This window comes from Microcaecilia unicolor, chromosome 1 (assembly GCF_901765095.1).
Source record: "Microcaecilia unicolor chromosome 1, aMicUni1.1, whole genome shotgun sequence".
Taxonomy (NCBI): domain Eukaryota; kingdom Metazoa; phylum Chordata; class Amphibia; order Gymnophiona; family Siphonopidae; genus Microcaecilia; species Microcaecilia unicolor.
In genome coordinates this window covers 181,572,810-181,598,929 of record NC_044031.1, presented here as the reverse complement: position 1 = coordinate 181,598,929, position 26,120 = coordinate 181,572,810, and the positions used below count along the sequence as shown (strand labels likewise).

Here is a 26,120-nt window from a genome sequence, read left to right as displayed (position 1 = left end):
TGGAAGATAAATGCCAGCAACAGGAAAGCCAGCAGCAAACATTGCAGAAAAAGCTAGAACATTTAGAATCTAAGATTGAAGATTTGGAAAATCATGCACGTAGAAGCAACCTTAGGCTGGTTGGGCTCCCAGAGATGATAAAAGACTCTGAACTACAAGGCTTCTTGGAGATCAGGCTGCTCAAGACACTAAATTTACAGTCAACAGAAGGCCCGATAAAGATTGAGCGTGCTCACCACCTACGTCTGGTCAGACCAGGGGAATCCCAGCCGAGAATTGTAATCTTCCAACTGCTCAGCTACGTGCATAAGCAGAAGATTCTAAAGGCCCTCAGGATGGTGGGAGCACTGCATTATGAAAACCATCGATTTCTCTGCTTTCAAGATTTTTCGGTGGCAGTGGCCGCACAGCACCAGTTATTCTCTGCGACTTGCAAAATCCTGCATATGAAAAAAATACAACTTGCCTTGCTTTACCAAGCACGCTTGAAAATACTTCACGCAGGTAAGGCCTGTTTCTTTACCTCATCCACAGAGGCCTTACAATATGCTACCCAACTGGAGTCAGTCAGTGGGTGAACTGAATCGGGCAGGACTTGAAACCTTTTCCCAGACCGTTACCTCAATACCACCTGGCACCAGAAGGTCTGGACTCTTTGTGACTGACACTGTAAAGGCCGGAGTGTGGACTACAGGTTGTAAGCAACAGCCAACGGGCTTATTGTTAACATTATTTAGTGACTGAATGCATGATATTAGAATTATACTTTACATCAAGGGTAAGAATCTATCACAGGAAGACTGTGGTATCGGTTATATTTTTTTTCCTTTTTTATGACTTTGCATCATTTTGGACAGCAGGTAGAGACCAGAACTGTGATGTGCAATACTTAATGCCAGTCAGAGACAGGGTGATGATGGAAGCCACGGCTCTCAGACTTTTACAATGGATATTTGGAGGAATAGAGCTACCCAAAGTCTTGGAACACAACCATTTAATATGCGTGTTTAGGGTTAAAAACCTTCCATTATCTTTGAAGCACTTGGGGGGGGGGGGGGGGGGGGGGGGGGGGGGGGGGGGGGGATGGGCTTGGTGTGATCTGATCCTTAAGAAAGTGAATGATACATACCTGTAGCAGGTGTTCTCCGAGGACAGCAGGCTGATTGTTCTCTCGACTGGGTGACGTCCACGGCAGCCCCCACCAACTGGAAGAAGCTTCGCGGGTGGTCCGCACGCAGGGCACGCCCACCGCGCATGCGCGGCCGTCTTCCCGCCCGTGCGTGACCGTTCCCGCCAGTTGAATGACAAGCAAAAGATGAAAACGCAACTCCAAAGGGGAGGAGGGAGGGTAGGTGAGAACAATCAGCCTGCTGTCCTCAGAGAACACCTGCTACAGGTATGTATCATTCACTTTCTCCGAGGACAAGCAGGCTGCTTGTTCTCACGACTGGGGTATCCCTAGCTCTCAGGCTCACTCAAAACAAGAACCCAGGTCAATTGAACCTCGCAACGGCGAGGGTAAAACAGAAAATTGACCTACGAAGAACAACTAACTGAGAGTGCAGCCTGACCAGAATAAATTCGGGTCCTGGAGGGTGGAGTTGGATTTACACCCCAAACAGATTCTGCAGCACGGACTGCCCGAACCGACTGTCGCGTCGGGTATCCTGCTGGAGGCAGTAATGTGATGTGAATGTGTGGACAGATGACCACGTCGCAGCCTTGCAAATCTCTTCAATAGTGGCTGACTTCAAGTGGGCCACTGACGCTGCCATGGCTCTAACACTATGAGCCGTGACATGACCCTCAAGAGCCAGCCCAGCCTGGGCGTAAGTGAAGGAAATGCAATCTGCTAGCCAATTGGAGATGGTGCGTTTCCCGACAGCGACCCCTAGCCTGTTAGGGTTGAAAGAAATAAACAATTGGGCGGACTGTCTGTGGGGCTGTGTCCGCTCCAAGTAGAAGGCCAATGCTCTCTTGCAGTCCAATGTATGCAACTGACGTTCAGCAGGGCGGGTATGCGGCCTGGGGAAGAATGTTGGCAAGACAATTGACTGGTTAAGATGGAACTCCGACACCACCTTCGGCAGGAACTTCGGGTGGGTGCGGAGCACTACTCTGTTGTGATGAAATTTGGTATATGGAGCATGAGCTACCAGGGCCTGAAGCTACTGACCCTACGAGCTGAAGTAACTGCCACCAAGAAAATGACCTTCCAGGTCAAGTACTTCAGATGGCAGGTATTCAGTGGCTCAAAAGGAGGTTTCATCAGCTGGGTGAGGACGACGTTGAGATCCCATGACACTGTGGGAGGCTTGATAGGGGGCTTTGACAAAAGCAAGCCTCTCATGAATCGAACGACTAAAGGCTCTCCAGAGATGGTTTTACCTTCCACACGATAATGGTAAGCACTAATCGCACTAAGGTGATTCCTTACTGAGTTGGTCTTGAGGCCAGACTCTGATAAGTGCAGAAGGTATTCAAGCAGGTTCTGTGCAGGGCAAGAACGAGGTTCTAGGGCCTTGCTCTCACACCAAACGACAAACCTCCTCCACTTGAAAAAGTAACTCTTTTTAGTGGAATCCTTCCTAGAGGCAAGCAAGACACGGGAGACACCCTCAGACAGACCCAACGCAGTGAAGTCTACGCCCTCAACATCCAGGCCGTGAGAGCCAGGGACTGAAGGTTGGGGTGCAGCAACGCTCCGTCGTTCTGCGAAATGAGAGTCGGAAAACACTCCAATCTCCACGGTTCTTCTGAGGACAACTCCAGAAGAAGAGGGAACCAGATCTGACGGGGCCAAAAGGGCGCTATCGAATCATGGTGCCGTGGTCTTGCTTGAGCTTCAGTAAGGTCTTCCCCACCAAAGGTATGGGAGGATAAGCATACAGGAGGCCGGTTCCCCAATGAAGGAGAAAGGCATCCGACGCTAGCCTGCCGTGTGTCTGAAGTCTGGAACAGAACAGAGGCAGCTTGTGGTTGGTCTGAGAGGCGAAAAGGTCCACCGAGGGGGTGCCCCACTCTCGGAAGATCTTGCGTACCACTCTGGAATGGAGCGACCACTCGTGCGGTTGCATGACTCTGCTCAGTCTGTCGGCCAGACTGTTGTTTACGCCTGCCAGGTATGTGGCTTGGAGGAGCATGCCGAACTGGCAAGCCCAACGCCACATCCCGACGGCTTCCTGACACAGGGGGCGAGATCCGGTGCCCCCCTGCTTGTTGACGTAATACATTGCAACCTGATTGTCTGTCCGAATTTGGATAATTTGGCAGGACAGCCGATCTCTGAAAGCCTTCAGTGCGTTCCAGATCGCTCGGAGCTCCAGGAGGTTGATCTGCAGATCCTTTTCCTGGAGGGACCACAGACCCTGGGTGTGGAGCCCATCGACATGAGCTCCCCACCCCAGGCGAGATGCATCCGTTGTCAGCACTTTTGTGGGCTGCGGAATTTGGAATGGACGTCCCAGGGTCAAATTGGTCCGAATGGTCCACCAGAGCAGTGAAGTGCGGCAACTGGTGGAGAGGCGGATGGCATCTTCTAGATTCCCGGTGGCTTGGAACCACTGGGAAGCTAGGGTCCATTGAGCAGATCCCATGTGAAGACGAGCCATGGGAGTCACATGAACTGTGGAGGCCATATGACCCAGAAGTCTCAACATCTGCCGAGCTGTGACCTGCTGAGACGCTCTGGTCCGCGAGGCCAGGGCCAGGAGGTTGTTGGCCCTCGCCTCGGGAAGGAAGGCCTGAGCCGTCTGGGTATTCAGCAGAGCTCCTATGAATTCCAGAGTCTGAGTTGGCTGGAGATGGGACTTTGGGTAATTTATCACAAACCCCAGCAGCTCCAGGAGTTGAATAGTGCACTGCATCGACCGGAGGGCTCCTGCCTCCGAGGTGCTCTTGACCAGCCAATCGTCGAGATATGGGAACACGTGCACTCCCAGCCTGCGTAGGTAGGCCGCTACCACCACGAGGCACTTTGTAAACACTCGTGGGGCAGAGGCGAGCCCAAAGGGCAGCACACAATACTGAAAGTGCCGTGCGCCCAGGCGGAATCTGAGATACTGTCTGTGAGCTGGCAGTATCGGGATGTGAGTGTATGCGTCCTTCAAATCCAGGGAACATAGCCAATCGTTTTTCTGAATCATTGGCAGAAGGGTGCCCAAGGAAAGCATCCTGAACTTTTCTTTGACCAGGAATTTGTTCAGGCCTCTCAGGTCTAGGATGGGACGCATCCCCCCTGTTTTCTTTTCCACAAGGAAGTACCTGGAATAGAATCCCTGCCCTTCCTGCCCGGGTGGTACAGGCTCGACTGCATTGGCGCTGAGAAGGGCGGAGAGTTCCTCTGCAAGTACCTGCTTGTGATGGGAGCTGAATGATTGAGCTCCCGGAGGACAATTTGGTGGCAGGGAGGCCAAATTCAGGGCGTATCCGCACCGCACTATTTGGAGAACCCACTGGTCGGAGGTTATGAGAGGCCACCTTTGGTGAAAAAATTTTAACCTCCCTCCGACCGGCAGATCGCCCGGTACGGACACTTTGAGGGCGGCTATGTTCCCGTGGATCCAGTCAAAAGCCCGTCCCTGGCTTTTGCTGAGTAGGCGCAGGGGGCTGCTTAGGCGCACGCTGTTGACGAGAACGAGCGCGCTGGGGCTGTCCCTGTGCCTGACGAGGCCTTCGGGCCGGCTGGGTGAACCTACGCTTTGCAAAAGAATAGGGTGCAGCCTGCCGGGCCCGGGAAAAACGTCCACCTGCTGAGGTGGATGCTGAAGGCGCCCGGTGGGAGAGCTTGTCGAGGGCGGTTTCCCGCTGATGCAGTTGGTCCACCAGCTGCTCGACCTTCTCACCAAAAATGTTATCCCCCCGGCAAGGGACGTCGGCCAGTCTCTGCTGGGTGCGGTTGTCCAGGTCAGAGGCACGCAGCCATGAGAGCCTGCGCATCACTATACCTTGGGCCACAGCACGAGATGCCACGTCACAGGTGTCATAGATACCCCTGGACAGGAACTTTCTACACGCCTTCAGCTGCCTGACCACCTCCTGATAAGGCCTGGACTGCTCCGGCGGGAGCTTATCGACCAGGTCCGCCAGTTGCTTCACATTGTTCCGCATGTGGATGCTTGTATAGAGCTGGTATGACTGGATGCGGGTCACGAGCATGGAGGATTGGTAGGCCTTCCTCCCAAACGAGTCCAGAGTGCGAGACTCCCGCCCAGGGGGCGCCGAGGCGGTATCCCTCGAACTCCGTGCCCTCTTGAGAGCAGAATCCACGACCGCCGAGTCATGGGGCAATTGGGGCCGCATTAACTCTGGGTCCGAGTGGATTCTGTACTGGGACTCTGCTTTCTTGGGAATGGTGGGATTAGATAATGGTCTCATCCAATTCCGAAGCAGTGTCTCTTTGAGGACATTGTGCAGCGGCACCGTGGAGGACTCTCTAGGTGGTGATGGATAGTCGAGGACCTCGAGCATCTCAGCCCTCGGCTCATCCACGGAGACCACGGGGAAGGGAATGCAAATCAACGTCCCTTACAAAGGAGGCAAATGAGAGACTCTCAGGGGGCGAGAGCTTCCTCTCTGGTGAAGGCGTGGGGTCCGAGGGAAGACCCGCAGACTCCTCTGAGGAGAAATATCTGGGGTCCTCCTCTTCCCCCCACGAGGCCTCTTCCTCGGTATCGGACATGAGCTCATGTAGCTGAGTCCGGAACCGGGCCCGGCTCGACGTCGAGGCACCAAGGCCTCGGTGTCGTCGAGCGGTGGACTCCCGCGCCGGCAGGGACGAAGCTCCCTCCATCGACGTCGACGGGGATTCCACCTGCGTGGCGGTCGAGACCGGCGCCGCAAGCGGCGGCAGTGTCAACAGCCTCGGCACCGGGCTAGAGCTCGCCGGCGCCACAGTCAACGGCGCCGAGGGCGCAAGCACCCCCGGCGCCGGCACAGCCTGGCGCATCAGCCCTTCCAGGATCCCCGGAAGGATGGCTCGGAGGCACTCGTCCAGGCTCGCTGTCGGGAAAGACGTGGGGGCCGGTAGAGGCGTCGGTGCCGGAAGCTGCTGAGGTCCAGGAGACTGCACCGAAGTGCTAGGACCCTGCCGTGGCGGTACCTCCACCACCGAGGGGGACCTGTCCTCTCGACGCGGACGCTTCGGCGTCGACTCCTCCCCGGTACCGAGAGCCAGATGCGTCGAGGGCGACCGGTGACGGTGCTTCTTAGCCTTCTTGCGGTGCCCGTCACCGGTGCCAGGTGGTATGGAGGAGGAGGAGGTCGATCCCCCTCGGTCCCGAGGAACCGGGTCAGACAGGGTTCGGTCCCGAGGGCCACGGGCTGAGGGAGTGACCGGGGCCGACTGCCCACGCGGGGTCTCTCACCCCTACCCTCACCGGAGGACCGGCGGGCCGACGGGACCTGTTCTCCTGGGGTCGATGCCATCGGTGCCGATTTCTCGGGCATCGATACCGGTACCGAAGGGCCGGGCATCGATACCGATGCAGTCGAGGTCGACGTCGAGGGGCCGGCGCAAGTTCCAAAAAGACGGTCCCGCAGAACTTGCCTCGCAACCTGAGTCCGTTTCCGGAGACCGAGACACAGAGAACACGACTTGATATTGTGCTCCGGCCCGAGGCACTGGAGGCACCAAGCGTGGGTGTCGGTCTGCGAGATCGGCCGGCCGCACCGACCACACTTTTTAAATCCACTCGGGACCTTCGAGGACATCGACGGAAAAATCGCGTCGGCGAAGTTAAAGTCGTCGATGGTGGCAGAAATCACACCTCGAAAAAATAAATCGATCGCGCGGCCACAAGGCCGCAACGCGACGCCCTCGCTGGAAAACGAGGGAAAAGGAGCGCGTGCTCTCTCTTTTTTTTTTTTTTTGGAAAAGGAAAACTGGAGCGCGCGGCAACCAAAACTAAACGAAAAAATCAACAAAATCGCGTAAACGCGACGGTCTTTCCGGGGCTGCGAAGAGAGAGCGGCGACGGCACGACTCTCTCCAGGCGCGGAAAAGAAAAGACTGGCGGGAACGGTCACGCACGGGCGGGAAGACGGCTGCGCATGCGCGGTGGGCGTGCCCTGCGTGCGGACCGCCTGCGAAGCTTCTTCCGGTTGGTGGGGGCTGCCGTGGACGTCACCCAGTCGTGAGAACAAGCAGCCTGCTTGTCCTCGGAGAAAGTACATTACACTGTGGGGAGAAGATTGTTTTGAGAAGGGAAATACGGGGAGGGGGGTTAGGTTGGGGAGGGATAGTATGAATGTGAAATGGTTCATGTTTTTTTATTTTGTTAAACTATGTTATTTTAGGAGTCAGCAGAGCACTATTATTTCCTTGGAAGTGTTTAAAACAAGTGTGGGAGTTGTCAGCTTGGCAGTGGAGGGGATACCCAGGGGCTGGGGGGTACCCTTCTTATCAAGGCTATGGCAGTATTTACTGTGATGAACGAATAACTTTATGGTTCCCTGGGATCACTTAAGCTAGTCTCTTCTCCGATTAAAAGAACAAAGGTACTGCAAGCTCTGAAATGCCATAAAGCTGATGTGGCATTTCTACAAGAGACCCACTTGACATCAGCAGAACATGCAAAATTTCAAAGAGGATGTGTGGGACATCTAGTAGAGGCAACGGCAGTGCAGAGGAAGGCAGGAGTAATGATCCTTTTTTGAAAGGGATTAAATATACAGATCAAATCAATCAAACATAGCCCAGAAGGAAGATATGTTCTAACCTCGGTCATGTTGGAAGGCCAATCACTGGTATTATGTAATATTTATGCTCCCAGTGTCTTTGAACGGAAATTCTACCGGGGCTAATTGATCTTCCGACTCCTTACCAGGAAGGCAATGTCATTTGGGGGGGGGGGGGGGGGGGAACGAGACTTTAATTTGGTATACGACCCCCAGATGGATAAATCTACATCCAAGGCTCAGAGCTCGGTACAATACTCCAGAGGCCTGCCCTTTCTTTGCACTGCCTTAGAGCTGATTGATGTGTGGAGAATACTACACCCTAAAGTTAGAGACTATATGCATTTGTCCTGCGCTCATTTAAGACAATCACATATAGATTATTTTTTAGTCTCCAGCACCCTTTTTCCTAGAATCCCATCTGCAGAGATTGGCCCATGTGAGGTATCGGATCATACTCTCATATGGTTGCAGTTGGAAGCAGATGCTGGATCACGAAAGAAAGGTGCTTGGAAATTTCCCTTAGACCTTTATTGGGATACCACATTTCAAGCTTTTCTCCATGAGAGGTGGGAGGGTTTTGCATTTCAAAATGGGGAACATGTTCACCAGCATGGCCCTTATTGGGAAACAGCAAAGGTCGTAATTAGAGGGGAAATAATTTCTTACAGAGCCCGAGTTCGGAAAATTAGGATAGGGAGATAATCCGCTTGGAGAGAGTGATACATTATCATAGACATCAATATGGGGTCACTCATACAGACGCTTCGAGAAACGCCCTCTTGGCTTCCCAGAGAGATTTAAACAAATTACTCCATCAGAGGGCTGTTAAATCTCAATTATATTATAAATATCAGTTATTCCTTCATGGAAATAAGGCGGGAGGCCCGTTGGCGTGCTTAATACAAGATAGAAGGGGAGCATCCTGCATAGTGCAGCTGCGAGACTCGGAGGGAAGATACCTTAGATCGGATGCCGAAATATCAGCCCATTTCAAGAAATTCTATGAACTTCTTTATCAAGCACCCACAGATGAAGTACTAGACAGTGACCTATACTTGGAAATCTAGTTCTACCTAAGGTCTCGCCCTAACAGCGGGACTTTTTAAATGCCCCCATTACAGAAGAAGATCTCTTGTTGGCGATACAACAGAGTAAGCTCCATAAGACGCCTGGTCCACATGGATACAGTACGGAGTTCTATAAGCTTTTTTATGAGCAGGTGGAAAACCCCCTACTTTATCTATTCAATTCGATGGTGAAATCCAGGGATTTGCCAGAATTTTTCAGGATTGCTCAAATGATCATATTGCTGAAATCAGGCAGGGGCTCAGAAGATCTGGCGTCTTACTGACCCATGCCTCTCCTAAACTGTGGTGTGAAACTATATGCAAAACTTTTGGTGAATAGATTGTCTCACGTACTCCCATATTTAATCTCTACATCGCAGGTGGGGTTTGTGAAAGGAAGGACTGCTACCAGGAATATCCAGTTGATCTTAGCCTTCCTAGAGACCGTGGAGAAAAGTTGGACGCCTTCTCTGCTGATAAGCTTTGATGCGGAGGCGGCCTTCAACTAGGTGGTATGGACGTACCTCTTTGCAGTACTGCGGAAACTGGGCATAGAAGGATTTTTCAGGAAAGCAGTAGGTATCTTTTATTCTGACCCACAGGCATTTATATGGGTTAATGGAGAGAGATCTCCACTGTTTCCTATTCGCCGAGGTACGAGGCAAGGATGCCCGTTGTCATCTCTACTTTTGGTGTTATCTTTTGATCCCCTTATTAGAGAGATTTGTTCCTACCCAGAAATTTCCGGAGTATCTATTGGGCAGTCTACTTTTACAATTTCAGCCTTTGCAGATGATTTATTAGTACATTTTACCAAACCCCAGAAATCTCTGATGGCACTTTCGGAGTTATTTCAGGAATTTGGAGATTTTGCAGGATTCAAATTAAATTTTTCTAAATTTCTGGCATTGGCCTCTATGGATACGTTGAGACAGGAATGGGGGATGGACTTTCCTCTCAGATGGGCTTGAGATTCTTTTACGTACTTGGGGATAAATCTCTCTATGAGAGTAGATACCTTGTATCAACTCAATATCTCTCGTCTGTTAGATAATACGACAGGGCACTTGTGTAACTGGAAATCCTTGCCTCTCACTTTACATGGTAGGATACAATAATTTCACTTGATTGAGTACCCAAAATGGCTTTATGTTCTGCAAATGTTACCATTGCGCCTTCTTAAAAAAGACTTGAAACTATTGCACAAACAGCTGAGAAGGTTCATTTGGGGAGAGGCTAAATCTAAATTGCTGATACACCATATGCTGGGCTCCTGGAGAGAGGAAGGTATAGGAATACCAGACTTGCGTAGATACAACCAAGCTTGCTTGCTTGCTACGCTATTTAAATGACTGGCTTATGGATAGGCAAGATTATACCCCGCGGCAATTAGAAATAGATTACTTTAGTCTGTGTAACCTCTACTTTCTGCTGCAGGCCCCACGACAGGTAATTCCAGCACGATTCCGAAACAGTCTATTACTGCTTCCGCTACGGGAAATTTAGAAGGACTTGACTAGATATTGATGAGTAGACTTGAATATATCAGATTTATTGCCTATTCAAGGCAGTTTATTGCTCTCCCCGTACTCTGAAAATCTGGTATTTCGACGGTGGGCAAGCATGGCATTACAAGACTGGCGCATGTTCTAAACGTGAAAGGCTCTCTGTTGAACCTCAGCGCCTTGGGTATTGGCATAGACTTTAGAAATAGATATGAATATAGTCTGTTGGCAGAATATATATCCACACTTTATGTGGTGAGGCATTGGGGGCTCGACACGGCCAGCATATCAGGACATTCTTCACATCGGTTCCGGGAGATCGACTCTCAGTCTCGGGACTTTATAAGGCACTTATGACACTGACCCCTCAAAAAGATAAAGAAGGAATTAGAGCACGCTGGGCACACGATTTGGGGCATCCCAATCTTGTCCTGGACTTTGTTCAGCTGTCCTCTCGTATACCAAAATTGACAGTAAACGTGAATCTCTGAGAATGTCCATATCAAGTTCTACATAGGGTATATTTGACCAAGGTCCAAATATTTAAGATGCGAGGTGCAGCTGAGCCTCTCTTTTCAAAATGTGGGCAACAGACGGGCTCGTTCTTTCACTCTCTCTGGGAATGCCTAAGATTAAGGCATTTTGGCCTGTCATATTCCAGTATCTGGAACATTTGTTAAAGACATGGATATCGCTCTCTTCCCTTGGAGCACTTTTAGACAAATATGAACTTTTTTTCATTACAAGGTAGGGAGGCACAACAACTAATATGTAAAGCATGCATATTGAGCAAGAGACTTATTTTGAGTGCATGGAAGAGTGAGTCCCCACCAGAGTATTGGCACTGGCGAAACAGGTTTTATGAACTTATGTTAATGGCATGCCAGGTGACTGAGTCCTCCCCCCGGACAGGAAAGCAATTTCTTGCAACCTGGGAACCATATATACAGGCTTTACCCTCAAGGGCACGTAGTTTTGTAGTAAATTCCCTTTAGGAGACCGCTGATTTTTTTTTTCCTCTCCCTCTGGAGAGTAGGATGTTAAATGTTAAGAGTGGGGCTATAAGAAACCAAGCCCCTCTCAGTTATAATTCGTTTTAACCTGACTTAGCCGGTTAAATAGGCTCATTATTATCCTTCACTCCAGATGGTTAGCAGAATGTTAGATTTTTTTTTTTTTCAACACTACGATTTGGTTGATAAAGATGGGATAGAGACAATGTAACAGTATAACAGTTGTCAGGTTAAGATTAACTGATTACTAGTTTGTAAGTGATATGACAAGAAAAGATTTACTCTGTTAGTCAAGTCGATTTGTACTGGGAAAAGGAGGGCGGGAGGCGAGGTGGGAAGTTGGGGTTTCTACTTCTTTGAAAAATTTTGATATTTTTTTTAGTGTTTCAAGTAACAAACTTGTTCCATTTCCGAATATCATCAATAAAAATGATTTGAAAATAAAAAAGCCGAGACCAGCGAGAGTATCAGCAGCAGAAGGCAGGAAAGAGTGGGGATCTTTCCTGCCCCGAAAAAGCCACTAGACCAGCAGGGTTCCTTCAGGTATGTGCCAGAAGGGCACCCAACACTTGGTCTATGACGGAGGATAATTCCTCCTGAAGGCACAAGTGAAACTACCAGGGACCCTGAGTCCTCATCAGGCGAGACCCTTGCAGACACAGAGGTGGAGCCCCAAGACAAGAACCCTTCCTTGGAAATCTCATCCACCTCGCAAACACTTTCCATCAAGAAGGATAAGGGACCCCTGGACAGACCTGCTGCACCCATCCCCTCAGGGGACCATGGCCAGTTCAGCTAGGGACTACAGACCCCTGGGGGGGTTCCCCACTGGCTGTGCCTCTGAAACCCTGTGTACTTGCCTATGGTGTTCAGGAAGACTGAAAACTTGGGCCCTAAGTCCAGCAGAGGGGGAGCCCCCCCCCCAGCAGATTTGGGCACTCCTTGCAGGTTCCCCATCGCACACAGGGCAAAAGGAACTGGCTGCTGTGCTTGAATGCACAGCTCCAGGGAGGAACTTACACTGCTGCTTAGCCCCATGGCCTCAACGCAGTTCCGTTAGCATAATCAGTAGTCTGCCTGTGGCTCAGACCCTGGGAGGGAGTCCCCCAGCAAGACTACAACCACAGAGTCAAGGGTTGTAGGTCAAAGCACAGGAAGTTTGGCCAAACACAGACAAAAAAAAAATAATGAGAAACCCTGATGCAGTGGTCCACCTGTACCATTGGCTGGAAGAAGAAAAAATACTAGAATGTTCCTGACTGCACCACTCTTTATATTGGTGATGTCCTTGGAATCTTCAAATCTCTACCTCAAGTGGTCTAACAGGATGTTAAAGAATGTGTACTGTTTTTCCTTTTCTTTTTTGCTAATTACTTTTTTTTAATCGAAAATCCAACAAAACAACGAAACAGATATAACAGCAGTAAAATGTTGTTTGCCAAATAACACACCAACCCTCCCCATTCCCCCCTCCCTTACCCTGAAGAGAAACTGACTTCCAGACTTGGACTCTTATCCAAGTCTGAAAATATTTAAAAGCTTGAGGGTCAAACATAAAATAGTAAAGATATCAACAGTTCAAAATCCAGCTATGTGCTCTGTGCGGAATAGCCATCCACAAAGGTTCCCATATCTGCTGAAACTTCCTCCAACGGGCAAGATGATTCCAGCCAACCTTATGAAGGAATATGTACTCTGCTAAGTAGCATAATATGCTATAATGTGTACTGTGATTTGAGTATTTCACAGTTTTAATTTTTTTTAAGAATCTATATCCGGGATATACTTGCTGGACACCGTCACTTGGGTGAATTTATTCAAAGAGACAATAAATAACTCCCAATAACAAATACATACAGGTATATATATCCCGCTACTGTATGCAACATGGATACAGACCTGCAAGGGAAAGCTTAGGAGTTGCTGGGGGAAATATAAAAGCATGCCCTCCAAAAAACAAACACTCAGATATAAGTTCTGTCATAGACACATTACCTTTTTTGTGGTGCTGTGCTGAATGGTGGCTTTATTGCCCCTTTGAAGCTGCTTGTGGAGCCCATTGAAGGGGGGCTGTAAATTACGTGGAGCGGAGAAGGACAATAGAGCATTAGGCAAGTTGCTGTGTGTCATCTGCTGGCCCTGCTTCTGATCCTGCAGAGGACACAAAATGGGTAGAAATTGGCTTCCACAGAAGCAGAGTTTAACACCATCCCCTTCCCCTCCTGCCACTGTCGTGTTCAATTACCTGACCAAGTGAATTTCCTAAATTAAAAATAAAAAGAACTACAACTGCAACAAACTGTTTAAAAGTTCAGACCTATCCTACAAAAACAGAGTGGGGAATATGAGAAGAACAGAGGGACAATGGGTATATTTATGCAGCAATGCACAAGGCAGAACTGGTACAGAATCTCTCCCCTACAGAAATTGCCACTATTCCACAGGATAAGGGGTGGCTGGTTCCCTCCCTGCCCTCTCAACTCTTGTTTTCAGAAGCCAGAGGATGCTGCTGGGAGCAAATCCTATGCCCAGTTACTAACAAAGCAGTGGGTGAGCTGGGTACAGTGTTGAAAGAATCAGAGCAGTCCTTAAGTTGGCACACACTTGCAGGCCCTGTGGTAGTCCTGGCCCCCTCTGGCTGCCACACCTACTGCACACTTTCAGTATTCTGTGCCTAGAACTAATTCAAGCAGCATCCTCCAACTCTGAAGACAAGAGGTGATGGGGACACAGTGGCATAGCCATACATAGTGCATCAGCAGTAGCGCACTATTTTAAAGAGCACTTAGAGCGTAGGTGCTGCATGCGGCGTACAATGCACCCAAAGATGCCTCTACTTTGAATATGGGTTATGTTGGAGTTGAAAGTTTCTTTTTACACTCTCCTCCCCCTCTGTCTATCTGTAGCATCTGAGCGCACAAATGTTCAGCAGATAGCTGGGTCTTACTCGATTAAAGAAATTCACAAGTGAAACACGCCTCACATTTTTTTTTTTTAGAAAACGTACTCCCTGTATATGTACTCCCTTCCCACATTCTACTCCCTCCCCAGCCACAGCATGCAAACAAATCCCACAACCCAACAAAACTATTAATCCATTCCTCTTAGTCCAATGTTGTATTTAAGGTATCTGATACTGGTGGTAATGCATCACATTCAATAAAGATTCAATTTAAAAAAAGTCATTATGGGCTCAAAACGGCATCTGGACTGGTAGAAGAGTTTTAGCTTTGCCATTCAAACAGGGTTACAGTTGTTCTCAAAACCAGGGCAAGAGTCTGAGGCAGCATGAGACCGATTTGGAGCTATAGTCTGAACTGGATCACATTTGTTGTGATCCTGCAAAATACCACAGGGGCAAGGGCCCCTGCTTCTAGGTGGCAGTTTGTAGTGAACTTCCTGGCAGTCTGCATCTGCAGTGGGGAGGGTAGGGCAGGTGGGAACAGAGAGCATATGCAGTTTGAGTAGCTGATAAGCGCTTTCACATGTGTACCCCACAGAATGGTGATAAAGAGATTCTTTGGAGTGCTTCAATTGGTGCCTCATATTCTCTCATACAGTAATTCTCCTATTTTAGCATTTCCCTCTCTTTTTCCACTGACTTAGCCACAGTGCACAAATTAACTCCAGTAAATACTCAGTTCTAAGCCGCATCACTATCCATTATAGTAACAGAGTCCTTCCAAATATATTGCCATGTGTAGATGATATTAAACCCTGTTCGGTTATCAAATGTATACATATTGATAGTAGGCCCTAACCTCTATGGTAATACACCTTCAGTTCTTTAGATGGAAAAGAGTGTAGTAAGTCAATAAATGATGAAAAATGAGGATGTTTCATGGAAGTTTTATATTTAGAAAGATGAAAACACTGAAAAGAATAAAGCTAATGATATACATATAATTTAGCTAATAACAAAGGTGAGTTTCAGAGGTCTGGAGGAGTAGCCTACTGGTAAAAGCAGAAGACTGAAAACCAGGGAAGCCAGGGTCCAAATTCTTGACACTCTGTATGATCTTGGTCAAATCATTTAACCCCCCTATTACCTCAGGTACAAATACTTAAGGCAGTATGCTCTCTGGGCCAGGCAGAGACCTACCAACAGTACCTGAATTTGTATCTTGCTTGAAACTCAGATTTGGATAGGCAAATAATCAAATCCAATTAGGTTTTGTTGGTCTGTGCTCATCAGCTCTTACCCTCTAGCAAATACAGGTCTTTGGGGTTCCTATACCCCATGTGCATTATTCTACACTTCTTTGCATTCAATTATTACTGCCATTAGACCATTCTTCTAATTTATTTAGATCACTTCTTATGTTGTCTACTCCCTCCAGGGTGTCCACTCTGTCTAAATTAACTATTTTTAATTATTTCACCATTAAGTAATACTTTTGGTTTAGTCAGTTTACTTTGATGGTTGTATATCCTTTGTAAGTTTTCAATACAATTTTCATAAGTTTATATTACATTTATCAATTTATATTTTTTGTTGCAATACTTACATGGTTTATGTTGTACATATGTTTGGGTCTATTGGAATGTGAATCTTAATTTTAAATGTTTTACCACTATATCTAGGTCACAACATTAGTATTGTATCTAACATTTCATCTGTTGACACCAGTATTTAACATAGGCATGTTTAGCATACACAAGAACAAATAATAGTGTTGTGTGTGAGAGCCTAATGATTAAGAACTGTGCAATAACCCTGGAACTGGCTACAGACACACCCCTTGTTGAAAATTCCTGGCTACGTCAGTGTGGGGAAAAAAATTGAGGAATTCAGAGTGAGCAAGGTAAGAAGGAGTGTTTGAAGACCACACAGAGAGAAAAGAGGGTAACAGAGGTGGTGCACAGTTGGAGGCAATAATGGGAAAATCTGTGGTGAGAGAGAAAGGAAAGGGGCAGAAACTTCTGGAGGGAGGAGGGTAAGCTGATAGGAGGCAGTGAAGAGGGAAGGGTAGTTCTGAAAGAAGTGGGGATGATGATGCGAATTGAAAAAGCACTGGGTCTATAATGTTGTTTAAATTAGTAACCACTCAAATATTGATTATTCAGCGTTATCATGACAAATGAAATAACAAATAATTTTAAACAGTGCACTGATTTTATTTATACTTTGATGCTGAATTCCCCCAGGAATAAGGGTACAATCAAATACAGAATGGAGAGGAACTGCTACTAATAATATTCTTTATCGGTACACACAGCACTTACTCTCTGGCTCCCTTCCCAGGTAACATGGCTGCTGTAAGCCCAGCATAGCCTCTCACCTTTGGGACGGGCTGATTGAAGACTCCTGCCTGCAGTTGCGGCTTTGGCAGCAAGTTGCTCATAGGAAGCTCAAGTTGCAACTGGTTAGCAGCATTTGTGGGCATTGACTGGGCTCTCTGTGGAGGAAAAGAGAACACTGAGGCTTCTGCATCAAACCCCACAAGCTTTGTCACAGGCCCTCTGTGCCTCACACACAGGCAGTGAGAATGGGTCCACAGCATTTGCGCAGTATGCCTTATGTAGACTAGCAGTATCTCATCCTACAACAAACATCCTAGTGAAGCAGCTTCCAAGCTTTGGGCCAACTAAAGGGAGGTGTGCGACTCAAGACTCAAAGAAAATCAGAGGAGCAACATTTTAGAAGGAACATCCTGTTGCAGCCTTTCACTGATGAGGTGTGAGGGACTGCACCACAACTGCCTGCATTACACACCACAGCAGTGCAAAAACGCAAAACAGAGGTGTGCAGACAGAATACTCTACTTTTGTTCTTCATCTTGTTTCAGTATGTACCTGCTAAGTGTATTAGTATGTGAGGCTCAATTAATGACTGTTAAAAATTGAAATAAAGTGATGCAAAAAAATGCACAATGCAAACTCAAGCTGTATCCTCCTTCAGTCTACCATATTTTGAAAAAACTGATGGCAGAAAGATCAACCACTCAAGCTAGTCCTACCCAATTAAATTTATTTTTAAATTTCTAACTTACCTTTCCAAAAGGAGTCCAAGGTATATTACAAACCATTTTATAAATCTCACCAATCATAATCATATTTCAAGAAATATACATATTACTAGGGATGTGGATTTGTTAGCATATATCTCTAGTGTTATATATAATGACATCTGATCAAGATCCTTCAGACTTAGCCAGATGTTTTGATCCAGCTTTGATCTCTCTGTCATCCCTTATATTCAGGGCTGTGTTGTCAGTACACGAAACCTTCGACTCAGTCTCCTCTATTTTTCTACTGTTCTGATATTAAGCATTAAAGTTTTGCTCTGGATCTCAAGTACTGGTAAATATAACTTATATTTACCAGTACTTTAGACCCAGAAGATATATATCTACTATAATAAAACTCACCCTCAACGTTCTGAAGACAACGTTCTGAAGTCACTCAGTCACTCACTGAAGGGTTCATGGATTCATGGTGGTGAAGCCACAACACTGACCATGTCTCTCTGCCCCGCCCTCGCATGACGGACCAATCAGAAAAAACACCCTCAACATTCTGAAACACAAAGGACCATCACAACACCATTCCCAGGCAACACTAGGCAACGTAAGACGGACCAATCAGAGGAAACTACGTGACAATAAGGTAGGAGCATTCCCAAGCAGAATGGCTCATTATCTGTGCAGCACGGAGAGCACAGAACCACCGCTGGAACGAGAGAAGAATATTCCTGCTGTGGGTATGTGCAAAAATAGACCGGGGGGGGGGGGGGGGGGGAGAAATTTTTAAATGCCTAATGCCAGTACTGAAGAGTGCCAGAGGGCCTATAGCACAGACTATATTTGGGATCGCTTGACATGGAGTCAGAGGAGCCGGAAAACGTGCCCGTCACCATCTGGGACGTGGGCGAACAGGTCAAGCTGCGGCCCAGCTGGAAGGATTACCCGCGACCCAGCCAGCACCAAACAGCGACCAAGGACAGCACAGCACATCCCCCAACCCCCAAGCAAAAAACAAAACAAAACAAAAAAAGACACACATCAACAATCTGCACACACACCGCACACTCACACACAAAATAACTCTGTGACACATACACACACACACACACACACACACACACACAAAAAGCCACATGCTAGCGCCCGTTTCATTGGTTTCAGAAACGGGCCTTTTTTACTAGTATATATATATAATGTTATAAATGTTTGTTTCTGGAGTAGTACATTTTTACTGACTCCCCAGCCTTGTTAAATTTAAAGTACTGTTTTTAACCTGGTAGCATTCTGGCATGGCTGCTGGCAGGAAGGTTTTATCTTAATTCATATTGTTGTCTTGGTGGTGTTGAACAAGGTATGTACTAGAGAACTGGAGGCCATTTTCAGGCTGTGGTCAGGCTACTGGTCACTCTGGGGTCCTAAACTGTACTCTGATTAGTTTCTCCAGGCTTTTGGTGGTGTGTGATGGGGGCAACCTTGCATGTAGGATGTGCCCCTTGTCCATATTGAGAATTAAAGGTATTACGTAATTTTTTTGATTGTTAATTTCTCCATTATTGTTTAGGAATGTGCACAATCTAAAATGTTTTGATTAATTTTGGGATTTTTCTGACAATTTCTGCCCCAATTTTCAGGGTTATTTTGTTGTTGGTTTTATTTAAATCAATTTCTTTCATACATTCATTTCAGCAACTGCTTTGTACACACATTAGAACTTTTTAAAATGTGCATATCAATTGTTCATTAATTCATAAGTTTACATATGTATAATTGATTTTGTGCACACTAATCCAAAATTTTACCAAAAATGTTTTGGCTTTGCACATTCCAAAACAATAATGGAGAAATTACAACGAGAGAAAAAAAACAGAAGACTTAATGTCTTCAGTTATCAATATGGACAAAGGGCATGTCCTACATGCAAAGTAGGCCCATCACACCTCTAAAAGCCTGAGGAAACTGATCAAAGTACAGATTAGGACTCCAGAGAGAACAACCTGACCACAGACTGAAAATGGCCTCCAGTTCTCCTCTAATCCCTTGTTCAACACCACCTACAAAACAATATGAAGTTAAAATCTTCCTGCCAGCAGCCATACCAAAATGCTATCAGATAAACGATATTGTGATGTTCTAATGATCCTCCCGTTAAAAAATAGAACAGATTATAGCAAGATCAAATCTAGATCAAACATCTGGCACAAGGGTTCTTACAAAAGGACACAACCAAGTTGTGATCTTAGCCCTAGGGACAAAAGGTTTCACAGTTGAGAGGGAGCCATCGGACTGATGGATCTTCCCCTTGTTCTGGTGGGTGCAGTTCCTTTGCTAACAGCAATGGTGTAGCCACAGAGGAGTCTTATTTTAGGCTCAGACCCCCTCCACAACCCAAAGTACCTGTTGAATGGCTGATAGGGGTGCCCAATCCAAGCCAGCTAATGAGATTCGCTGTCCAAACTGCCCCAGTGCTGCCTTGGAACTGAAGAAATCGGTGGCCTCCTTTCCAGCCACTTACACTGGTACTCCTCGCGTATGCTCAGTTCGCTAATGAACTGAGCATGTGTGAGGAGTGCCGGCATCGGCAGCTGGAAAGGAGGCTGCCAATTTCTTCACTGCTGAGGCAGCACTGGGGCAGTTCTAGACAGCAGATCTGATCAGCTGGCAGGGACCAGACATCCCTGCCAGCAAAGGTAATTATTAACTGGGGGGGGGGGGGGGGGGGGGGGAGTACAGATAAAATGAATTGCCCCACAGTCTACCCTGAAAAACTGAATCCTGGCTACACCAAGGCACTGCCAGACAGAAGTCCTGACTCAAGTGTAAAGATCAAACAAGAACACAGCACTAAATCCAATGAACTAAGTATCCAGGTGCTGGCCCTCTATGCATTCCAAAGGTAAGGCTCAGTATTTTACAGCAGGGGATCTAATCTTAAAGATAGCAATATAATACATCTGACAGGGACATGGCCCTGACATAATTCCTATGTCCAGCGTCATTTTACATAATTTGAAGTTGTACTAGTCTTCTTTAAATGTCCAAATAAACTGCATTACAGTAAATATGATGGAATAATATTTATTCACAATATGACTGAAAAAGGTAAGACAGTAGATCCTTTGCCTGTGTGCATGAAGGTTCTTATTGACACATATATCGTTCTGTTTTTGGTTCAAGAATATGCAGGGATTCTGCAGTAGTCAAGATGGGACAGAACCACAAACTCCACGATGCCAAGGATGCATCCCACTACCAACTATACAGCATGACCACAAATATTTTAAACTTATTTAGTATCACAAATCCTGCTTCTCATAATTTTGTAAGCTCTTTCTCCTTATCCAATATAGTTTTTGTCATCTTTTGTACTCTACCCACCTGGACAGATGAGCATGCAAAATCCCCTATATCAGGACTTTCCAACCCAGTCCTCAGGGCAAATCTCTCACGCATATTTATTGTGGATATCCTGAAAACCCCTGGCTGGGTTGAGATAGTCCACTCCTACCCGCTACTACTCCCATTTCTAACCTTAAAGTTTAACTATAACCTATATAGCTGCCACTACTAGTGCAATTGCTGAACAAACATCCAGTCTTCTGGGTCTCTGTGTTCCTCCAGATCCTACCCCAGCACCACCAACCAGCTGACATGAGAGTGTTACATCAGACAGATTTGACCAAACAAGAATCCATGTTTCCACTATCATTTTTAGTTATTACTCTTATTTGCAGCCTGACACATAGAACCCATTGCTGGATGACTGGAATAACTTCTAACATTTCAATCACACAAATAAAATTCATACTGGCTGCAAGCTGCTTGATAAAAAGGTGATCACTCATAACCTCAGCACTAATACCATGATCACAGCAGCATCAGTGCAAGATAATGTTCCTAGTGCAGTTATAGGTCATGCTGAACCTGTTCATGGCAACAAACAACAGGAACACCAGGCTTCCACAGAAAGCAAAAGCAGAAAAAAGAGTGGAAGACAAGTATTCCAGGATGTCAGTCTAAAAATAAGTCCACAGCTTCTGAAAGTACTTTATTCTCCAACAATGTCATGTACAGTGTTGACATGCCAAATGCGTGTATGATCCTGATCCTACATGGGTCGTGTTTCGGTATAAAGCCTTCTTCAGGGGTCTATCAACAACATTAAAAAACAAATAAAATATTCAAACATGATGAAAATACAGAGACAGAAAATGTGAAAGAGAAACAAGAATGTGAAAAGATGTATAGAGATAAATACGTGTGTAAATAAATAAAGTAAAATAAAATTTAGGAAGGACCATGGTGATAAACAATATATTAGAAGGACTGTGGTGATAAAAATAAAACTGAAGAAAAATCCAGATATCTGTCAATAGCGAATAGGAAGAAACAAGCAAACCTGATACTTCAAACGCAAGATACGCAAAACTATATAAGAAAAAGTACAGATGAAATTTAATGTGGGCAAGTGCAAAGTGACGCACATCGGGAAGACTACCCCAAATTACAGCTACACGATGATAGGTTCCACATTTGGAGTCACCACTGAGGAAAAGGATAGGTGGCATTTTGGACAATATGTTGAAATCTTCTGCTCAGTGTATGCCAGTGGCCAAAAAAGCAAACGTTAGGAATTATTAGGAAAGGAATAGAGAACAAAACAAAGAATATTATAATGCATACGTATCGCTCTGTGATGAGATTGCATTTTGAATATTGTGTGTAATTCTGGTCACTGCATCTCAAAAACAATGCAGTGGAGCTGGATAAGATACAAAGAAGGGTCTCTGTAACGATTAAGCAGATGGGACAACTCTCATATGAGGACAGGCTAAAGAGGTTAGGCCTCTTCATGCAGGAGAAGAGACGGCTGAGGGGCAATATGACCGAGTTCTATAAAATCCTGAATGGAGTGGAACGGGTAAATGTGAATAGATTATGTACTCTTTCAAATAGTATAAAAACTAGGGGACTCTTCATAATGTTATCTACAAAATGGAGAAAACATTTTTTCACTCAACATATAGCCAAGCTCTGGAACTTATTGGCAGAGCAAGTGACAAAAGCAGTTAATGTACCCGAGTTTAAAAAGGTTTGAACAAATGTAGGAAAAGTAGATAAACTTATTAAGGCAGACTTTAAGAAAGGCACTGCTTACCCCTGAGGTTAACCAGTGTTATGACCTGGACTGGTCACTGTTAGAAACAGATTAATGGGCTAGATGGACTTTTGGTCTGACCCAGAATGGCAACTCAAGTTCTTAGGAGGAGATTTAGTGAGAAGCACCAGAAGAAAGGTGCTGGAATAGCCAAGGCAACTGGAGGTGGTAACAAATGAAATACTAGTGAAAGATAAAAGTGCAAGACAAGAAGAGAAGAACAAAAGACAGGTCATGAAGTGAAATGAAGAGGAAAGATGGATGAGAGACCAGGAGATGGCCAAGTTCCCATTCTACTGGTAAACATATATGTATAATGGATGCAGAAGAGAAAACTGCTACCTAAGCTAAACCTTGTACCAAAAGTAAAACATGGCAAGATTAACCAGGAAAAGGACCAACTACTGATATCATAGAAATATAATCAGTTACACTACTGTGCAGCAACACAAAAAGTGTAGGTTGTGAAAAATAACTATATAGAGGAAGCAATGAATTCAGAGCATGCAGAGATGTCATCAGTAGAGTGGTATCTGAAAGAACCAAGGATGCAAAAAAATGAAAATTATCCAAAATGGCTGCATTAATAAGAAAAAGCCTTAAATCCTTACCCTCAAAGAATAAATTAAAACAGCAGTATGAAAAAAAGAGCTGTTGAGATATGAAACAGAAATGATAGATATCAAAAGTACCAACAAAGTAGCTGGAAACTAGTTAAAGTAGAACCCTGGTCCAGTTGGAGTTCCCAAATTTTGGCCCAAACATTTAACATTTCTTAATCGCAGCCTGGCAAACTGCAAAAACCAAGTGCTTAAAGAGGCAGAGCAGTTAATGGGGGGAAAAATGTCTACTCATCATTCCGCCTTCTTCTGCCTAGTCCCCTCTTTCTAGAATACCCTTCCCCTGTTCTTACAATCTGAACAATCTTTCCCTCGATTTAAGTCCTTATTGAAGGCTCATTTGTTTGCAGAAGCTTTTCCTTTTGTGGCCTCTGCTGGGGACTCGGGCCCTGAACCGCAGTCTACCTAGTATGATGGTCTTTTCTCTCACTCCTGTTCCTTCTCTATTCCTTTCCTATGCAAGTTGTAGTTCCTTTCTTTGTCTTCATAAATTTTGGATTGTATACTGCTCTGATGCAATGTGAAGGGCTGTATATTAAATATCAATAAACTAAACTCTTCCAGACAAACAACAGAGGTTTCCCAGCAACAGTGTGTTGGAAGGTCCCTGCTAGGCCATGGATTGTGTAGATTTTGCAGTTTACTGTGTATTATTTATTAACGTTTGGAACTCTCTCCAATGCAGTTTTAGATTATGTAAGGATTACATGTTTTTACGTCAAGTTGAAAACGTTCTTCAGTTTGAAATTTTTTTTATCTTAAACAGTAAGTTTTATACTTTGACAATTATAACTTAGTCTAGGATAATATTTACTGTAATTTTTAGTAATAACTAGCTATCTATGTAATCTGCAATAAACTGAAAGGTTAGTCTTAAAATATAAATGTTGTTGTTATATTGTATTGTAAATGTCCTTATACTTGGTTATTTTGTGCTGTTGTAAACCATAAGGGGTGGGCCTTTGGTGTGCCCGGATTTTGCTGTACAGTATATAACTCTCAGATTAGATTACTCGCTTTGCCTTTCATTCCAGCTCATATGTACCTCACACAAATACAAGGATCTAGTCATATGTGTGATTCTGTTATTCATGCCAATGAGGCCAGTTGCTCACTGCACTGAATTCCTGGAGGTATAGTTTCAGGTCAGGCTGGATCTGTAACTCTAAAAATTTCCTTTTGGTATCCTGAATGAAGGTGTGAGGGATTTGCATGCTTCAGAAAGGCATACTGGAGAGAAGAGGGTGCGTGTGCACTAAACAAGCCAGGAAAGGAGATATGCTGCTACTGGAGATAGCAAAAACTGCTATAAACCTCCTGAAAATGCCAGGGAGAAAGGTGAGCAAATGACTGTTAACATGAATTCACCTGCTGTAGGGATACCATGATTACTAGAAGGTTAAGTTGCAATGTGTTTTCCTATCCACAGATGGGTGCTTGTTTTAAAATTGGTGGGAATACAGAAGCTCAAAGAAAATATGCTTGAGCCGGGGGGGGGGGGGGGGGGGGGGGGGGGAGAAAGCAGTTACTTATTACATTCTCTATCAAATAATAATCAGGTGGTTATGTAAACAAGCACCTACATTTCTGAAAACTCAATGCCAGATGTCAAATAGTAACACAGATTGAAAAAAGCCAGTTCCTCCCACAGAAAGCAATGAAAGAGGAAGGCACAAACCTGTAACACAGTGCATCTTTTCCTCATATTGGCAGCCTGTGGAGATAAGCTTCGCCGGTCTGCGTTTGGACTGGTCACCGTCAGGACTACGTGGGGCCCCGCGACGTCTGTGGAGCGTGTTGATGGTGGGGCCGTTACCTTCAACGGCTTGCTCTGGCCCCCCTTTTCCACTTGCAGTTGTGGCAGATGTTTGAGAAAGATATGTGGCACAGCTGGTGACTTGCATGGCATCTCAGCATCTCCTAGAACCTCCTGCTTTACCACTACTGATTTCTTTGGCACTGGATGGGTCTCTGAAACATCCATTTGGCTGGTGGTGGAATGGAGTTTGTCCACTTGGCCAGTGGCTGCAGTGAAACCACTGCCAGACAATTGGCAAGTTTTAAAATCACTCTCCTGTTTCACTGTATAGCTGAGTTCCTGCTCTCTGCCAGAAGCCATGCGTACCCTGTTCGGTCCCAGCTGCTGTGAACGTTTTTCCTGCTGCAGCTGCAACCTCAACATCTCCACCAGCTGCTGCTTCTGTTTCAGCATACGAGTCAGTTCTTCGATTTGCTTATCTTTCTCCTGCAGCATCTGGTCTTTATCTCGGCTGTCTGTTTCCTTACTGCCACTGGAAATCATGGCTAGGCTGCAAACGACAGCAGGGTTCTCCTCTTTCATTAGCAGTGACACTGGTGAGGTTTGCAGCGTCAACTGGGTCAGGGGAGAAGACACCATTTCCCCAAAGGCATCACTGGTTGAGTTCTCATCTGTGCTGATCATAGAGTGATCAGATGGGGTAGGGGAGACTGGTGGTGTGGAGCCGGTGCTACCAAACTTCATGATGGCACCACTTGTCACCTTAGCTCCTGCTACCTCAGTGGTGGCCATACTGGAGACGAAAGCTGGCCCTGTGCTAAGCCGGGAGGTTGGGAATGCTACCACCACTTCTCCGGTTTTTGGCAGGATGGCGGTTGTCATGCTGTTCTTTGAAACCAACACTGTGGTGCTGGCAATCCCATTCAGTTCCTGGTAGGCCTTTAGTCTCTCTATAAGGTCAATCTTTGTCCCCGATACAGGTAGGCCCCTGTGCTTTAACTCTTGTTTCAGCTCCGCCACCTAGAAGAAAGGAAATTCAAGCCTTTTCATTAGAAAGAAGGAAAATGACCTATGGACTATGTGAAATCCCTTCATATATTATTTGTTTAAATCTGATAACAAATGTATAGTTCTGTATGAGACAAAGTTTCAACAAAAGGTACATGGTTAGTTTTTTTAATTTGAAACTCTACAGAGGCAAATTTCAATTATTTATATTGCTGTATGTGCACTTTGTTGGGCCCTGGAAGCTCATTTTCTGGGGAACATACCCATGCAATCTCTCTCCGACAACCAACTACAAAAGGAATTTTTAACATCTGTTATAAAAATTCAGGATTTTATGTATATGCTTA

The 26,120-nt window shown here is 45.8% G+C and overlaps 1 protein-coding gene across 6 annotated transcripts in view; it reads right to left on the bottom strand.

Moving 5' to 3' along the window:
• The window catches only part of MRTFA (myocardin related transcription factor A), a 342,546-nt gene that overhangs the window by 16,511 nt on the left and 299,915 nt on the right, over positions 1–26,120 (bottom strand). For 5 of the 6 annotated variants that reach the window (XM_030202867.1, XM_030202876.1, XM_030202884.1 and 2 more), the window contains 3 exons: positions 24,685–25,785; positions 16,548–16,664; positions 13,261–13,416 (listed from right to left, as the gene is read on the bottom strand). In XM_030202867.1, coding sequence (XP_030058727.1) covers positions 13,261–13,416; positions 16,548–16,664; positions 24,685–25,785 — 1,374 coding nt within the window. The remainder of the gene's footprint in view (positions 1–13,260; positions 13,417–16,547; positions 16,665–24,684; positions 25,786–26,120) is intronic. The other variant, XR_003942109.1, reaches the window with a different exon arrangement.